General features: G+C 42.5%; 1 protein-coding gene across 5 annotated transcripts in view; it reads right to left on the reverse strand.

The window, feature by feature from the left end:
• Positions 1 to 2,443: 2,443 nt before the first annotated feature.
• The window catches only part of phldb1b (pleckstrin homology-like domain, family B, member 1b), a 48,433-nt gene continuing 32,019 nt past the window's right edge, over positions 2,444 to 18,857 (reverse strand). For 3 of the 5 annotated variants that reach the window (XM_080855350.1, XM_080855349.1, XM_080855352.1), the window contains 12 exons: positions 17,786 to 17,941; positions 13,787 to 13,897; positions 13,251 to 13,340; positions 12,075 to 12,239; positions 10,587 to 10,703; positions 9,845 to 9,947; positions 7,559 to 7,844; positions 7,137 to 7,227; positions 6,685 to 6,831; positions 6,058 to 6,277; positions 5,320 to 5,405; positions 2,444 to 4,835 (listed from right to left, as the gene is read on the reverse strand). In XM_080855350.1, coding sequence (XP_080711476.1) covers positions 4,695 to 4,835; positions 5,320 to 5,405; positions 6,058 to 6,277; positions 6,685 to 6,831; positions 7,137 to 7,227; positions 7,559 to 7,844; positions 9,845 to 9,947; positions 10,587 to 10,703; positions 12,075 to 12,239; positions 13,251 to 13,340; positions 13,787 to 13,897; positions 17,786 to 17,941 — 1,713 coding nt within the window. In that variant the 3' untranslated portion in view covers positions 2,444 to 4,694. Of the gene's footprint in view, positions 4,836 to 5,319; positions 5,406 to 6,057; positions 6,278 to 6,375; positions 6,417 to 6,684; positions 6,832 to 7,136; positions 7,228 to 7,558; positions 7,845 to 9,844; positions 9,948 to 10,586; positions 10,704 to 12,074; positions 12,240 to 13,250; positions 13,341 to 13,786; positions 13,898 to 17,785; positions 17,942 to 18,857 lie in introns of those variants that run through there. The other 2 variants (XM_080855351.1, XM_080855353.1) reach the window with 2 other exon arrangements.

Below are 18,857 nucleotides of genomic sequence, written 5' to 3' on the forward strand. Positions count from 1 at the left end.
ACCAATTGAAATTTCTGTTGATATTGGAAAGACGAGCGTACACATATGCCTACTATAGTAGCCGAGGGCAGTACATTTTACGCTTTGTTGCATTATTAATGTGTTATTGCAGTGTTACCAGCAATAGTGCCAATTGCTCTGAACGGGATGGTATATAGTTATCTAAATCAGGGGCTGCCTTATGGCAAGACGGTCAGCGTCAAGGACAGAGTTTACATTAGTGGTTAGTCAGTGTCGTTATCCGTGGTCACATTGGTTACACATATTGATTAGTCACTCGTGTTATTGGTCCCTTGGGTCCCCGCACACATGAACGGACTAACAATCCGGAGGTCTCATTAATGCCCAAGTGACACCACCTCACATCTGGAGGTGAGCCCCACCCCCGCAATCACATCGTCCTGTTGCTATAGTAATAGTGAACACTGCCTTCTTCTTAAATTCCTTATCTGTTGCCATGGGACATGGCCAGTGCTAGAATTATGATTTCTGACAGGCTTGGTGAAGGGTTATTCATACTTTATAAAACATTAATACAATTAATACAATTCAGTATGTTTTAACAAACCTATGTTGTGAATATCAACAAAATTGCTGACAGAATAAGTGCAAGATGTGCAAATAAATTTGCAGTTCAATACGCCAATTAAATAGGCTACATTTATTTATATTACAGCATGGTTCATGTTGGCATGTCAGCCCATGGTAAGAGTTGTAGAATTCTATCTGTACAGCTTACTGAGAGTGCAGTATGGCACATTAGAAATAGTTACACCATCATTTCATCACCATCTCTCATCTTCCACTTTTTACGTGCAATCCAGTGCAACACAAGACAGGGCACATGTGCTATTTCTTCTCCACTCAAATGAAAAGCTATATTTTCTCAAGAATACAGAGCTTTCAGCAGATAATATTTTAATTAATGAATGCAATTGATGATTACAACAGACAAGTCAACAGACGAGTCAGGCAAGTCAATATTTTCTACAAGATATCAATAAAATGGTGTAAAAGCCTACAAATTATTAAATACATTTTATATAAATAACATTGTTCATGTGGGTGTTCTGATTTGTTCAAAATATTGAGAATTGCGATGGGATGTGTATAATCCTGGGCCTCCTAATATACCTCACCCCATTCCAATCATTTTAACCTTAAAAACAGGTGATCATTTGTACTGCAATTAAACAACTATGTTGCAAGGGTGTCAAGGAGCTGTACTGCCTTCCCTCATTAGAATACTAATATATGATTTTAAAAATCCCTAATACCTGGCATTTGTGCACACAAAATGAATGTGTGTGTGTGTTTGTGTGTGCATGTTTGTGTGAGTGTTTGTTACTGAATTTCCTGTGTTCAGATTGATGTGATTTATGGTGTGACTTCTTAAACACCTGGTTCCTCCAAACAGATCAACCAGATAATCAAAAGTGGTTCTTACATTTAAACCTGGACAACTGAACAGTATACACATAGGCTTTAAACTGAAATTAGGATTTGTGAATGTATTTGTTTTGATGTGCATTTGATATGATTGCCAACATTGTTCAGCACACCATTCAAAAGAACCAAAACAATGTGATGTGCTTGTTACACCAGTCATTTTCCATACTAGGATTGTGGAAGTTTAAGCATTTGCGTTTATAGGACTGATGATGTTGCTTAGCGCACACATCCTTTTGATTATTGCCAGCTGAAGATATTCAATAACACTACTGTTGTAAAACTCCTATCTGGTTTATCTTTGCAGACAAACACATGAGTGTGGCAATGCGTATGGAAGTATGAGTGGCCTAGCATCCAAACAGTTTCACATCTTGCCCAGCATCTTATAATCTTAAAACTATGCTCTTTAATTTGATCAGATATGTATTTGGCTATAAACAGCGTCTTACCGTCTGTTTCAGCAAGAACACACAATTGATTCTGACCTTGTTGATGTCAATGACTGTGTGATTGCCAGCTATTTTGACATCTTTTTAAATACATCCTTGTAACCAACTTTAAAAAAATATTAACATTAGTGCAAAAAAGCAGCTATAACACTGCACTCTGGACACAGCATACTGGATCTAAACAGACATTAATATGGTCGGTGCGTTCCTGAGTCCAAATTGAACTGAATGTCATGCTGGGTACAGAAACAGAAACTCTTCAGCATTGGGTATCCTTATGGTTGGTTATTTATTTTCCTTTCAGTGTGAATGATAATGTAAAGCTCACAACTCACAACTGTTTTCTCCGTTTATAGGTCTTGTATTTCCCATGTGTCCAATCATTGATTCATCCTCCGGTTTAATGTGATTTAATTATTTTATTTTTTTATAATCTCATGGAATATACAATAATTATCCCATTGCTATTTATATTGCACCATTCAGAGCTGTATTACGGTGCAACAGGGGAGTTGATGCAAGAATGAGGCAGAGACAGTGACTGTGAGAACACATTTTAATACAAACGAGAGAATACTTTTGTGGATGTAATATGGCCATAAACATTTTACAACACTTGATTCAACCTTGTGGTGACGATTCATACAGAAGTAAAAAAAAAAAAAAAAACACAAGCAAACAAAGAAAAGATAAAACATTTTAACAGTTACACGAGGACCATCATGGTGGGGGACAGACGTTGTGGACGTGCATAATATATTTTGATTGGGTGTACAACAATCCAGAAGCACCTTGGTCATAATTGATATGTTGGACAAGCTCTTCATAAATACCAAGATAAATCTTACTTCCTCGCTTAACTTTCTAGTCTTGGATCATGTATTGTCTGACTCTAATTCTCTAGGATATTTTTTTAATATTTAAAACGTAAAAAATAATCAGATATATTAATACACATTTCATGCCTTTGTAAATTCTATAGACTGTTCATTGAATAGGTTAGCATTTCACAGCTTTCTCCACATTTCTTTCAACTGAATATTTTTTTTTTAATTAAAGGGGATGGTATTCTGACAGTAATCTTCACATACATGTGATTTTACCTAACAACAACTCATTGACACCGATCAATTCAAATTCATTCATCAATCCTCTGGTATAAGATGGCTCGAAGCACTAGTTTATAAACATTCATTCACTCACTCCCTTTCTGTCTGAAAATAGCACTACAGTTAGTCTGTCGCACAGCATACTGTCAAAAGAGCTCGCAAGAAATCAAAGGTAAGCAGTCATTTTGGTTGGGTCGACCCGTACCAATGGATCTTCTGAGAACAGACATCAAATAAATAAATGTAATACGTTTAACCTGTGGGGAGTGCTGGCACACAACAGGGCTATTATTCCAGAGAGATTTTTTATTTATTTTTGGTGAAAGACCCCTTGAAGCTCATTCTTTCTCAGTCATGTAATTACAGTTCAAAACAGCAACCATACCCTCTTTCGCTCCACACACACTGTGCAAATCTTTGCTATCACATCGATAATTCCACTTTTTAAAAACGTAAACATATGACGTACACACAGATTGCGGCTTCAGCACAGTTTTCATAAGCTTGACTGTCCCATTGTTTTTTTTATTGTATGTAGTGATAAACAAATATCAAGGCACAAACTGAATTGCATTACTGTTAAAAAAGAAATCAAGAAAACATCCAGCACTGTTGTTCTATCATTTGTCATGGCTCACGACGTAGGCTGGCAGTGATGAACCTAACTGGCTACCTTCAGAGAGGGACGAGCCATGACATCAAGTTATCAGGTCTTGACAAGTTAACTCTACTTGGTATTTCAACGCTCATGATATATAAAATCTTTCACTAGTGTCATATTGTATGTGTGTGTGTGTGTGTGTGTGTGTGTATGTATGTGTGTGTGTGTGTGTGTGTGTGTGTGTGTGTGTATGTGTGTGTGTGTGTGTGTGTGTGTGTGTGTGTGTGTCTGTGGTGCACATGTACATGTACCTGTGTGATAAAGTGTATGTGAGTGTGAGAGATGCGCTTTAATGATGGTACCTGTAACAATACAGACAGATATAATTAGGCCTACTTCAAAAGGAGTCACTGATGTCAGGAAAGAAAACTGCATGTCAAACCACCGCCAATGCCTGAGTAGGGATTTGAGCTGCAGTGAACCACCACACTCTGTCTGTGCCACTCAACGTCCATCTCCCTCCGAGCTTCTTTGCAGGTGTGTCTGCCAGTGTGCCTGCCGTCTGTGTAATTAAGCATCCCCGCATTCCTTGCCTCTCAATCTAAAATAATACGACAAGCTACTCCAAAGAGAAATTATACAAATAACAGCACACTAGTTTGGCATCATATGGCAACATGCCATGAGAACTGTTTAAGATAGTTTTTTTTTTAAAGAAATAAACAGTCAAACATCGATTAAAAAGTTTATCCTAGGCAGATACCCAAAGAAGCACCTGACTGCTACACAAAGATCTCTGTTGGCAACGACAAAAAAAAAGGCATTTGAGAGTTGATAATGAGATAATCTTATGTGTCTTAATGTCTTCAAAATCTCCCTTTTTTAAATTCAGGCACGAGTAGAAAAACAGGTGGATCTATTGTCTATACAGTAGACTGAATATACACAATAAACACATAAAGTTACAAATTAAAAGGCTAATCTCCCACAACACTGAGAGTTTTGGGACCATTATGGAGGGGACGTGGGTCTCGTTCATTGTCCTCACTGAAACAGTCTGACCTTTAAATCCGACATATGGGATCAGTTCAAAAACTGTGTGTATCCCTCAGCCCCTGTTACTATGACGTCCATCCATATCCGCATGGCTTCGGGAGACGGGGCCACCACGTAGTACAGTCTGTCGTGAGTCTTCACACAAAACGTCAAAGACGAGTTGGGACTCTACAAAGCAGAGGACAACATCAGTAAACACAAGGTGTTTTTCATATTTAGGGTAATAAAATCTCAAAACAGATCACTCATATCACAAATAGTGCCATCCACTCTCTCTACCAAGGAAATGCATAGTGACTTTCAAAATATGATAGATGCATGCAACAAAAACAAGTTTGCGTGCTGTGTATCCATTAGGCTTTTGGCAATGAATGCATAAAACATGTTAAGCATTTTAGCTGAACCAATGGAGACACATGAACATTAGAGATTATAAAAGAACACCAATGGGAAACGTTTTTTTTTTCTCAGCTAGAGAAAAATGAAATATGATCTTTTTTTTACAATGAAATGAAAATCCAAATAATTCTAAGTGTTTCTCTACACAATGATGTCCCTCTTGGAAGGTGCGACATCCCCTGACAACACGGACGTGACTGCATTGTATTACGAAAGCCTTTGATGTTGCTTGGCTGACAAGGTGACACTCTACCTTAGTCGCACTGCGCAAATGGTCGTAGTAAACCTCTTCAATTGCCTGGAAGTAGATGATTCCCTTGAGCTTTGTTTCGTGCTTATCTGAAAACAAACCCAATGTTAGAGATTCATGTTTTTAAATCACCCGACATTTTATCGACCAAGACAAAATTCACCCATTAAAGACCAACAATAAGGTGCTTCTTTTATTTTTTTGGCCAATTTTAAACGAGACATTAATTAAGCTAACATCAAATGGATCTGGTGGGAAGCGATGGTAATTGACTACACTGATGAGAAAAAGAGATGTTTCATTCCTCTGCCTCCACTGGCCGCATGAACTACCCATGTGCCGTGCGCTCACTACAGAGCGGGAGCCCTTAACATTTGCCCGTGAAATGTATTCAGAGCAAATAGCTTTTTTATGCAGGGCCACAGTCCACACAAGCGTAGCCTGGGTGTGAATTTGTTTGCACTGCTCGGTTTTTGCAGCTCCGCTGGTAGTAGGCCTGCTAAGATTGCACCTAATTTCATCATCACCGGGAAAACACAAGGATGAGCTGCTAGGCAGTTTCCAAAGAGACAGTGAATTGTAAATGAACCTTGGCTCTTCCCCCCCTACAGCCCCGGCTACGCCAGAGTTTTTACTAATGCATTATCTCTTCGAGCTCTGGGGAATCAGCATGAAGCACGACAAGTCACGCACAAGTTACCGCAATACGATTTGTTTGGTGGGACACCTTGCCATACCTACCAACGTAATACGAAAACGTCCTTTTCATGCGGTCAAAGACGAACCAACGCTTCTTCCAGGACTTGATCTTCCCGCCCATCTTGACTAGGTAGCCTTTGCAAATCTTCTCGGTGAGGATGACGTGGTCGCAGGTCTCCACCGTGTGGCCTGAAGACTCGACGTGGGAGCGGAGGTCGAACTCTTCTTTGCGGATGGGCAGGTAACGTGTCATGGGACGAGCCTTTCAAAAGAGAACAAAACAGTCTGTCAGACATGTCTGTGCAGAGTCTTTCACACAACTCAAAATAAATTTAATATTGAAACGGGATTTTTTTTCACCTTTTCTATCTGAAGTCTACAAACAATGGAATGGAATTGAACTGAGTGAACAAAAAAGAACTAAAATGAAATGTGCAGGGATTAAACTGATTTAAGTGAAATGAGAAGAAATCGACTGAAATCAACGGAAATAAAGTGAATTAAATTGATGAAAATCGAATTGCATCGAGCAATATTTTTTTTACTGAACTGAAATAATTGGAATTTAATTGAAAAAAAAATTGATTTGAACTCAATTTAACTGAATTGATATCAAATGTAGTCTTGGTATGTCATTTGGTTCAGTGTCACTCACACCCACACACACACCTGAGAGAAGTTTTTGGCCCTCATCTTGACCTCTTTCTCAACCATCCGCTGCCTGATGGCTGCCTGCTGCTGCAGCTGCCTCTCCACCTCGGCGCGCCGCTGGCGCTCCTCCTCCAGGAGAAGCTTGCGGGCCTGCTCCTCTCGCTCCTGGAAGGACCACACGTATAGCACACAGGTCAGGTCACAGGAATATCACGCAATAATACAGTCAATACCGATCGAGCTAAAAGGCCGTTAGAACTGAATATAACTAGCAATAACTGTGCTTGATGGAATGGATGCTTCCCTGCTGGGGTAGATCACTTTTGCCCTCAAGTAGGAGACCAATAAAAATGTCTGATCTATGTTAACTTGCGAAATGTCATTAATGTGTGATTTGGATCCTTATTCGTAAGCATTCACAATGGTATCAGTCTTCATCATTCGTAAGTCTCTGATAATTTGGCACTCACTCGAGACTCAATGAGTCTGGCTCTCTCCAGCTGTGCCTCTTTCAGCATGTTCTCCATCTCTGCAATCCTCTGGCTCTCCATCCCACTAGCACTGCAGGAAGGCCACACACACACAGGAATTACCACAAAACTGTGTGAAGGAAAATTCACATATAATCTTCACAGCATTTTCAATCACTGCACTGGTAGTAAATTCTATTCTTCAATTCTACTAAACGAATTACTTTATAGTATTATGTAGTAATAGTGGATGTAGTCATGAGGATACCTAAACAATGTTGGACACTGTTGTCAACCACTGCAAAGTGTAGTGTTTTTTTCACACTCAAAGTGTAAAAATAGAGTACTTAAATACAAGACCAGGGCCAACGACATCGGAACCTGAGTTACAGACATTGGCTAATATGCAAACAGTGTCTCACCTGGACATGTTGTCGGGGGAGCACGCTGAGTTGTTGCCAGTGGAGATGCTGGTGTCCATGCTGTCGGAGCTCTCCAGGCTGAGGGTGTCGTAGGGCTGCTCGCCGGCCGAGGGCGGCTGGTGGTGCAGGATGGAGTGGTGCATGATGGGAGGCCCCGGCGAGGCGTAGTGCACGCTGAGGTGCGTCTGGGAGCCGTGCAGCGCCTCCCACTGACAATGGGCCTCGGCCTGGGCCTTCTGCTTCAGCTCCGCCAGCCGCCGCCGCTGTTCCTCGATCACCAGCTGGCCTACAGGGGGCAGAAGAGAAAGAGAGAGAGAGAGAGAGAGAGAGAGAGATAGAGAGAGGGATAGAGAGTGAGATAGAGAGAGAGGGATAGAGAGAGAGATAGAGAGAGGGATAGAGAGAGAGATAGAGAGAGAGGGATAGAGAGAGAGATAGAGAGTAAAAGAGATAGAGAGAGAGAAAGAGAGAGATAGAGAGAAAGAGAGAGAGAGATAGAGAAGAGAGAGAGGGGGAGAGAGAGATAGAGAAAGAGAGAGAGATATGAGGGCAGGACCATGGAGCTGTGGTCAGTTGTGCAGTTGGTTAGGGCTTTGGTGGCCCCAGTTCAGTTGGGATCAACATAAACATGAGGGTGATGAAATAGCGTGGTGGGAGAGTGGGTGCACACATGAGGGCTCAGCCTGTGTTATGGCCCCCCTGATCAAGCCGACCAGGACGCATGTTTGACAAGATTCTGATTCAAATGTACAGAGAACCCTCAAAGACCACAATCACAGCAAAAATGTCCCATCTCCTCTACAAAAAAACATAATTACAAGGTTAATCACAATAGCACTATATGAATACACTGAATATATCCATGCACAATACAGATATGTTTTTTCGCCCCCAAAGGGTATAAGTCTCATTTCTATAGGGGTGCTGGGACCACTCAGAATCACAGTATCTGATTTGTGAGCTTATATACAGTATGTTTCAGTTCACTTGAAAAGCCAAAGAAAACGGACGTATATTTTAGGTTCTCTGCCACCAAGTTCATTGTTTACTCTAAACTCAGTGTTCTAAGCAGATTCATGATTTCCATGCACTGACACTTCCTTCATTAACAAAAGACGAGAAGAGCTCTAGCAGGATCCCCATAATGAAACAAAACCACAAGCCGGATCTACGTCTCCCAAGAGCAACACAACACACCCACATATGTTCAGGGGACGGGCACAAAATAAATAAGTTGAAGACTCACATGTGGCAAGATAGAGCTCTTTGAAAGCGAGGGGGGGATGTAATGACAAAGAGGAAGAACGATTGTTAACTCAGCTGGAGACACCAGGGGTTTTATTTTAATAAGTGTCTTCATTTCACACCCAATAAGTGCATCCTTACATAAATCATACTAAATAACTAGATCATAATAGCGGTAGTTTGCACTACACAAATTATCTAAACTCTTATACTACCATTGGGCCTCTGAGAAAATGGAGCACATCCTGGTAAACAAATACATCATACAACAGCCTTAAAAAGACCCGATGCTCTTCGGCACTGCTATCAACAGCGCCATGATAGTACCTTCTGCAGGTCTGGTAAAAATGGCTGGCAGTGTGAAAAGAAGCAAAAGTGGGTAAAACGGGCATAACAATTTCAGGAAGCACACACGCAGTTCTGTTACACTTTCTAATGCACCCATTTCCTCATGAGTAAGACTCAGCCTTAGGTGCAGCACCAACTCCCTCACGCCTCTCCGCCCTCAGCAAGTCACCTGCTGAGAAGACTGTTGCTAAAGCTCAGATAATTGGGAGCTTCATTTGTGTAGCACTTATATCAATGGATATTGTCTCTAACATGTTTCATAGAAGCCATTTCCTAGACTCTCCAGGAACGTGTGCTAGATAAGGCTTCGCCAGATTATAAACACAACTAGTTATTACAAAGGATACATGGAGGGGGAAAAAACAACAGCTTTGTCGTGCCAAAAAAAGCTCTGTTTGTGAATGAAACTGCAATAAAAGCAATATTTCCATCAGGTTATTCACCTTGGTCACGGATGCTAAGATACCCGCTATGAAGTTAGTTTGCTCGAACAAATTATTTTATGTCAGCATTGCCTTAGCCTAGATGAGACGAGAATACGAACACTATCTTATCTGTATGCCCCTGAAGGCAAACGTGGCCTAATCTGATGAACTACCATCCGTCCCTAGTGCCTTAACTAAGGAGAGGGAAAGGCAGCTCGGTCTATCCACATGCCATTTAACCAGCCAACATAGTAAGTGAGGTGGTTACCTTTCTGCTGCAGGGCCAACTGTCTCTTGGCCTCGATGTCTTGCAGGGTGGCAGCCAGGTTGCGTGGCAGGCTGCCAGTTCCCGTGTGGACCATTAGTGGGCTCTGGGAGGAAATTAACAAACACAGTGTTACACACACACTTACACTGTGCTTGGAGAAACTGATACTAAAAGTAATACTAATGCAAAACTGCATTAAGGAATAGCTTCTAGAACACATTTAGAATAATAACTTTATATGCTTCTGATATCTGGAACTAAAATAGATCTGAGTCAAACATGTCTCTGAGCTTTGTAATCAGCAACTAAAATGTTCAACATGGTGGAATCGAGTTATCAGGAAACTTGCAATGATATGAGCATCCCTCATCTATTTTTCCGGGGCACAGCACACTGACGGGAGGGGTTGGACTCCTACAGTGCCAGTATGGCATAAATTAGCCTGATCTCAGACACCGCCTAGAGCTCTAAAACGATGCACATTGATAAATGTCACATGAAAATGTGTTAAACAAGCCAAGACTACACAAACCGAGTGGAATATTTCTGTCCTTTCCTGACCCATTCCATCAGTGATCTATATTTCTGTTTTTTTTCTGTCTCACAAAAATTATTTGCTTACAGCACAAATCAATCTCACCTTACCCCAAGGCTGCATCGGATAATTCACTTGCAATGCACAATATTTTGCAACATTTCAGTTTTTTTTTTTTAAATGCAGGGCTGCGTGTTTTTCGGTTACCCTTGATGGCGTGTTGCGACCCAGTGTGGCCGCACCATATGGAGGCGAAAGCCCAGCGCTGACTTTGGGCCTCATGACGGTCTGGCCTGCATCACTGTCCAGCTTGGAGCGGAACATCTGGACAAGACGAGAGAGAGAGAGAGAGAGAGAGAGAGAGAGAGAGAGAGAGAGAGAGAGAGAGAGAGAGAAAAAAGGATTTTAAAAATCACGAGTCAGGCGTCATTAACCGTGCTGTTCCTTCCCTGTGATGTTATTTCTAGGATCTCCTCAGTCTTTGATGAATATTGCTTGTCGCAATACAGAACTCATGGACACACTCTTTGGCAGCACAGCTTGTATTGCTGCAGGCGTTTCAGTATGTGTAAAGGTATATGTTTAAAATGACCTGTGTTTAAAATCACATTTTATGGTAACCTCTGTCCATTGTCAACCAACTGCCAGTTAAAAACCATCAGACCACGAATAAGTGCATGAATGTTAAACTCAAACCCACATTTACATAAGAAGAGATAAGCTACAAAGTGTAACATGGCAGGGATTGGGCACACTTAATTCCTGATGCAACTCTATAACATGACTAGCCTACGAAATACAAAACCAAAATAAAGTACTGTATGAACACATATGGATGGAAAAATACCAGGTGGTTGTACTTAAGTTTAACAGGAGACAGCACTGGCTCTGTCATCAACACTGCCTGTACAGGCCTGCCTGCCTACTGAATGATACTGAACCTACAGAGGAGGCGGGTATGGCTGATAATCAGAACCCTGGAGCAATGAGCTCGGCTGTGCTTTAAGCCCCCTAAGTACAGGGCTTGGGTGGGGGCTACTGGCGGGATTCACAGAGTCGGGAAAAGCGCCAGGGAATACCAAGAGCAGAATGAAGAGAGAGAAGAAACATTTGTTGCAAAAGAGCCCTGTAGTTAGTGTTTTGCTTCATTGCTAACTAGCCATGGCACATTAAGGCTTGAAAGAGTGTATTGTGTTTAGTCCAATTTGAAATTTGTATTATTTATGGTTTTAGCATCGTACATATCACATGTTATGTGCTAAGTTCCTTTAAAAGATAAAATGTCAGAAGTGCACCTTTTATGATATTTTTATAAAAGCCTGCCATGGGCTTTTACAAGCAACTTAATTGAAAACATAATAACATAATTACATAATGATACCGTAAGAGGATTACCAGCTTGTGTAACGTCCTCAAAAAGACGTTGACAGCTTATATATGCACATTTCAATGGGAGCTTTGATGTTTCGCCACTACTTTCCATTCTATTGTATAAAACTACAGACGGAGCCATTTGTCGAGCTGGGACAGCAAGGTTCCCACCCTTTGAGTCTTGAAATGTGCAATAACTGCCGGTTTTTATGAAAAATCAATTTTCACTCACTGTCTTACCCAGCCTTAACCCACCACTTGCAAGCACACGTTACGATAATCAGGGGCAGAGAGGAGCAAGGGGATACGGAAGGAGAGACACACCTCAGGAGAGAGCGAGAGGGAGGAGCAATACGGAGAGGAGAGACAGGAGAAGATAGAGTCTGCGGTGGAAGATGGAATAGCGCGGACAGGAGAGGTGGGGGAGGATTCCACCTTCGGCATTCCATAGATCTGATTTATTTGGCCGACAGTGACGTACTCTTTTGCCTAAAGAGAGACAGCCAACACAGGAGAGAGACGGAGAGAGAAAGAGAAAGCAGAGTAAACCAGGAAGACAGGATAGAGAGAGGCACAAACCGACCGACAGACAGAAAGGCAGGCCTGAAGGCCTTTGCATAAATCCTTTGTTTCCGATGTCCTTATATGCATTTGTGATGGAAGACAGGAAGAGTGTGGAGCGATGGGAGAGAGGAGGGGGGGGGGGGGACACCTCCACAGGGTAGAGGAATGTGGGTAGGGGAACATGGAGCAGATGGGAGGAATCAATAATTCAACACCCTCCTGCACATGGCACTCTGCTCTAACCCACTGATGGCATTTAACAACCTCAAACACACCGGCTGAGGTGATATTGCACAGAATGACCTGTGATAAAGGAGGGTCCCACGTTACACTGGTATGAAATTCCAACCAGCGGGTGTCCCTACTTGAATACTGAGGTCTCTGCTAGGAAATCTGCTAGAGTGATATTCTTTGTTGTGGAACCAATACAGTTCAGCTAAAATGCACATATATTTTCCTGTTGATTTGGCCCTGTCTCTTTTCATCCACTCACACTGTATCATAAAGCACAAACCATTGCTGATATGCATGTCATACCAGTAGGTGGCAGTAGTGCTCCTTGAACAAGGACACCGTCCGTCATAACATTTATTATTTATTAACAGATTTATGATAGCACTTCATTTTAGCATGGGATTTTAAAGGGTTTGCTGCATACTTTCACAGGTAACAAAATTGATTAATTCACTCTTTATTTTAAGTTTGGTGGTAAAGTTGATGTTAAGTAGCCTATACTTATCACTATCATTGTTGTACAATATGCTGCTCAGTGTACATGCAATAGAATATATGACCAGTACAAGTCTGTCCTGAAAGTAGGGGCTTTCTCAGGCCTTACCATTTAAACTTCTAAACATTTAAACATTCACTTTTCCTATTATTCCTGTACTATAGATAAACCTACAAGCTCATTGGGAAACCCAGGACAAAACATACCTCTTTTAAGGTGTTGGAGTTCTTTGGGAAAGTTCTCCCTCCAGTTAAGTTGAGGTACCTCTTCTCCAAACTAGAGAGCCTTTCTTTTTCCTTTAAGAACACAATAAAGAAAGGTTTAAATGTAAACAACTGTAAAACTTTATTAGTTGCTGCATTTTAAAGTTTCTGCATGTTTCCCCCATGGTTCAACAGAATACCCCATTCAGCTGGTCAATTGCTACAAGGCCTGTTCTTTGTGAAGACCAGGTTGCTGAACCGTGCATCAGACCAATGCAACAGTTAACCAGTGCTTGTGCCATTGTTAGCTATGTTGTTTTAACATGAACCAGGGCATAGTGGTCTTATATTATACATATTAATATTCTTCCTCAAATAATTTTGGAATGATATAACAAGGCAGTCGTTATTACAAGATAAACCCCTCCAGTCCTGCTCACCATCCTGTGTACATAAATAATCCATTGGCTAAACATTCTCTCTTCGAAAGCACAGAGTGATGTAAGTGTGGGTGGATGTTTCAGTGGTTTGGCCAGTACCTTCTGCAGGACCTGCAGGGTGGTGAGTCTCTCCTTGGCCAGCCGGTCACACTCCTGAGCCGCCTGCATGCCCAGCTGATTGGCCTGGCTCTCCAGCGCTGCAACTTTCTCCTGTGAAGAGGAGGACAAGCAGCGATTAGCTTTAGTGTGTGAGTGTGTGTGTGTGTGTGTGTGTGTGTGTGTGTGTGTGTGTGTGTGTGTGTGTGTGTGTGTGTGTGTGTGTGTGTGTGTGTGTGTGTGTGTGTGTGTGTGTGTGTGTGTGTGTGTGTGTGTGTGTGTGTGTGTGTATGTGTATGTGAAAAGGAGGACGAGCAGCGTTTAGCTCCCAGCAACACAGTTCTAGTCTGATGAATTGGCATGCCATGACCCCGCAAACAGGGAACGTCCCCAGGACGTTAACAGGACATTCGCAAGGTCCCCAATCGTCCCCAATTGGTCCCCGCCACAACGTTCGCTAGAGGACGTTACCAGAACGTTTTTGACGTTCGTAGCAAGTCTACGTTTGGTCCTTCTGTGACGTTCGCATGAGTCTTAAATCGGACTTTTAGGGAACCTTATGAATTGGTCTGTCAGCAGACCTCCCCAGGACGTCATTTAAAAACGTCCCCATAACCTTTACCTGCAGGTCCTCTGCGTAACGTTCGCATGAGCCTTAAAACGGACTATTAAGGAACGTTATAATTTGGTCACTCAGCACACGTCCCCAGGACGTCATTTAAAAACGTCCCCATAACCTTTACCTGCAGGTCCTCTGCGTGACGTTCGCATGAGCCTTAAAACGGACTATTAAGGAACGTTATAATTTGGTCACTCAGCACACGTCCCCAGGACGTCATTTAAAAACGTCCCGTAACCTTTACCTGCAGGTCCTCTGCGTGACGTTCGCATGAGCCTTAAAACGGACTATTAAGGAACGTTATAATTTGGTCACTCAGCACACGTCCCCAGGACGTCATTTAAAAACGTCCCGTAACCTTTACCTGCAGGTCCTCTGCGTGACGTTCGCAGGAGCCTTAAAACGGACTATTAAGGAACGTTATAATTTGGTCACTCAGCACACGTCCCCAGGACGTCATTTAAAAACGTCCCGTAACCTTTAGGCTACCTACAGGTCCTCTGCGTGACGTTCGCATGAGCCTTAAAACGGACTATTAAGGAACGTTATAATTTGGTAACTCAGCACACATCCCCAGGACGTCATTTAAAAACGTCCCGTAACCTTTACCTGCAGGTCCTCTGCGTGACGTTCGCATGAGCCTTAAATCGGACTTTTAGGGACCGTTCTTATTTGGTCCTCTGATGGTCCTCTCTGAACCAGAAGTTCCGCTAGAGAAAAATGATTTTCATTTGCCCGACATTTTAATGATAAGCCGGCCAAATATCTAGCCTATTTCTGCTTCTAAATTAGCCCATTGAAGAAAACTGACGGCCAGCATAGCTTAAATAATAACATAATCAGGTAGTTTAGAATGCAACATGTTTATTTTCCTAAGTTTACAATGGGAAACAAAAACATTTATGTCTGATGCGCGTCAATAAGTGGCCTTTAAGCACAACCTGCTGTGGCGTTAAAATGAGCGCCGCAACATGGTCATTGCTCTGTTCAATGAGAGCAGAGATTCTTAAATTATTCGACCCTCTTGTGAATCCTTTGCACATTTTACTGTGACTATCAACTACCTCGCACCTGAGCCAAGAGAACTTGTCACTCCATAACGACATAAACGCCCGACATTTCAGCTTTTTCTTTGGTGATGCTGTTCGAACATCTAGGGCTTCAGGTATTCAGTGTTTGGAAAGTTCACTTTCTACATGAACTTGCTCAGTTCATTGTTGATAATTCATAATTTTGAACTACGTTCACAATTTTCAATATGAGGCGAGTGCTATAATTTTTCAAAATCTCTGTCTGCAATACCGCTCTCGGCTCTTCCGCGTAATAAAAGGAAACGCGCAACACTGCAGGTATTACAGGTTCATCCTCGTCAGAAGGTTTACCCTCATCAGATGTTTTTGGACTCTGAAAAAAAGCTTTTAAGGCTAGTCTGCTTGGCCATGTTGGATCCTTCTCACTCAGTTCGCTCCTCGTTTGAAACCGAGGGTTTGCGCTTTAAAATGCAGCATATGCGTGTTGTTAAATAACTTTCTAACGACAGATTAGCCTGTTCCTTTTAAACATAATAAGGGCAGTGCACGTTTGCTTTATAGGCCTTACGTAATATTAGGATTGTTGTCAAAATTGTGTTTGCGAGACGGGATTTTTAAAGAAATTCCAATCAGACAATTTGACCGGTGAGCTCTTCGTTCTGTTGCACCATCTTTGAAGGCCTGTGGAAAGCTCAATATGTTAAAGCTAGACACTTGGTCACCTTCCTATGTATGCATTGTATTGGAATCATGCAGACATTACATTTATAGCACAGATCAGTACAGAAGCATTCATATTTATTTTATTTCATCATTCTTAGTTTGGCTAGTTATTCTGCCTCCCTGCCCGCACGTCCGTGATGTGCCATGGATGTTAATTAAAAAAGGAATCATTACGGAAAACCCTCAATGCGAAGTGACTGAGATTGCTACAATATGCTTTTCCTCAAACCCTCGGAAAAAAAGACTAAGTTTGTTGGCTGTCTCACACTGTGAAAAACCTGTTAAAGTGGCACTATAGTAATCAGACAGTGTTAGGACAGTAGGTAGCGATCTCGTTTAGTAATAGGAAGGTTGACGGTTCAATTCCCATGCCCGCAATCAAGTTTGTAATCGTGTGTGTCTGTGTCTATGCATATCATATGAAATGTGTAATATAAATGAACTTGACCTTGTGTGTGTGTGCGCGCACTGTAAGCAAAATGACGGCTCCGCGATCTATTATTATTTTATTTTATTCATTTAGCTCAGCAAAAACGGTCGTGCCTGCTACGTCCGCGGTGCATCCTTGAATAACGTACCCAGGACGTCTAAAATAGGTTTTGTAGATGTCACCACAATGCCCTCAGGACGTTCTTGCAACTTCCTGCAGAACGTCCCCAGGACCTATAGAAACACGTTCCCCAGACGTAACCAAAATGCCCTCGGGAGGTGCTTGCAACGTCCTGCATAACGTCCCCAGGACCTATAGAAAACGTTTCCCAGTTGTCACCGCAACGTCCTCGGGACGGTCTTGGAACGTCGTGCAAAACGTCCTAAAGTTGTCACGGGAACCATACACATTTACGTTTTTAGAACGAGAGACCATTACGGGACGTCTAGGGGACGTCATTTTGCTTACAGGGGAGTCATACTATACGGTCAATATGCCATGGTCAAGGCAACAGGTCAGTGCCCAGAGAACCCAATCTATGCACGCCCATAGCGTACTCATAAGGAGCATGGACTGCACCACCAGCATCTGCTGAGTTACGTAAGGGAAGTGGTTGGGTGGGTGCTTTGCCCCAGGTCACAAAGTCAGTCTGAGTGCACGAATATGTGACTTCATTGTCCTGTCCTGACAGAGGCTTTTTTCAGCCATGAAAGATGTGAGATGCACACTATCCCGACACAACAGGCCATGACCAAAACAGAATCGCTGTTTCTGTTCTTGAGTACATGGGGCAAAAAAAATTGTAATGCCACAAAAATAACAGACCAGTTCTAACATCAGTCCAAACCCCCTTCACCAGTCTTCAATAGCCTCCTACATGTAAAGTACTATGTGTTTGTGTGTGAGTGTGTATGAGAGGTGAGGTGTGTGTTTGTGTGTGAGTGTGTATGAGAGGTGAGGTGTGTGTTTGTGTGTTTGTGTGTGTATGAGAGGTGAAATGTGGAAGTGCCCTCTTACTGGACATGGTGCTGGACATGGTGCTGTGGTACTCTGCTCACTTCTGCAATGACAGCTTGCTCATACGTGTGGTTGGTGGGATTAGTGGTGTAGTGTGTGTGTGTGGCGTGTGAGTGTGAGTGTGTGTGCGTGAGTGTGTGTGTGTGTGTTTGTGAAAGAGTGTGTGGTGTTGTCTGCCACACCTTCCTCCTGACGACACTGCTGTGGTAGTCGGCGCGCTCCTTCAGGAGCTGCTGGCTGATGGTCTCCCTCTCCTCCTCCAGGCTGCTCTCCTTCTCCAGCTGCTGAAACTCCAGGTCCTCAAACTGTTTGGTCTCCGCTTCCAGGTTCTCTGCCTCCTGAGATGCCCAACGAAAACAAAGCTCACTACAGGGCTGATATAATCACCCTCAAGCTGAGGATCACCATCGCTATCATCACAGATCACCACGGCACAACCAACACCCAGTCAGAGTCACACCTGGCATTTCTCTCAACACACATACGGCTGTCCCACATGCAATCACCTTTATTAATCTGATTTCTCCCCTTAAAACAGACAACCTAACGTACAAAATGTCACCCAGCAGACAGCAACACAACAGCCTTTCAGTTCAACACTTCTGAGGGGAAATTAGTTGGACATTCTGTCTGAGGTGCCGTGCACACAGAGTCTAGTTTGCCTGAATCCGGAGAGAAATTTCTCCAATTCGACCTTTCGTGCACACGAACAAGACAGATCCACACACTGAATCCGCACTCGTTCGAATCGGGGGTCCAAAGTGAGTAGATTCTAATCTGTCCGCAGGTTGGTGTTTGTGTGCACGCCAATCCGCAACCCTTTCTAATCTGATGATGTCATTGCCCCACGTGAACGCCTAGCAACTTCAGGCTGAACCCTTTTTAATCTGACTATGTCACTTCATAACAGCAGCAACATAAACTAAATGTATATGGCATTTCGCCTTTTTCGTGACTTACATTTTTCTAATGTACTTAGTTGTTTGTATTGGGATGGTGTGCTGCTCTGCCTACAAGTGGATGGTTTTTCGTGGGCTTACTTAGCCAGTTGGACGTCATTTTTGAGACCAGCCAGAACAACAGACACGACCGTCATTATTTAATAACTGAATTGGTTGCCATGGCGCAGCGAGTGGCAGCCTGTTTTAGCAACTCTCCTGCTAAAAAATCCTGGGATTAATAAAAGTTTATCTATCTATCTATCTAAATCGATGTTGTTAAGAAGCTGGTTAGGAAAGGTATGACAAAACCAAA

This window comes from Sprattus sprattus (assembly GCF_963457725.1).
Source record: "Sprattus sprattus genome assembly, chromosome: 17".
Classification (NCBI taxonomy): Eukaryota; Metazoa; Chordata; class Actinopteri; order Clupeiformes; family Clupeidae; genus Sprattus; species Sprattus sprattus.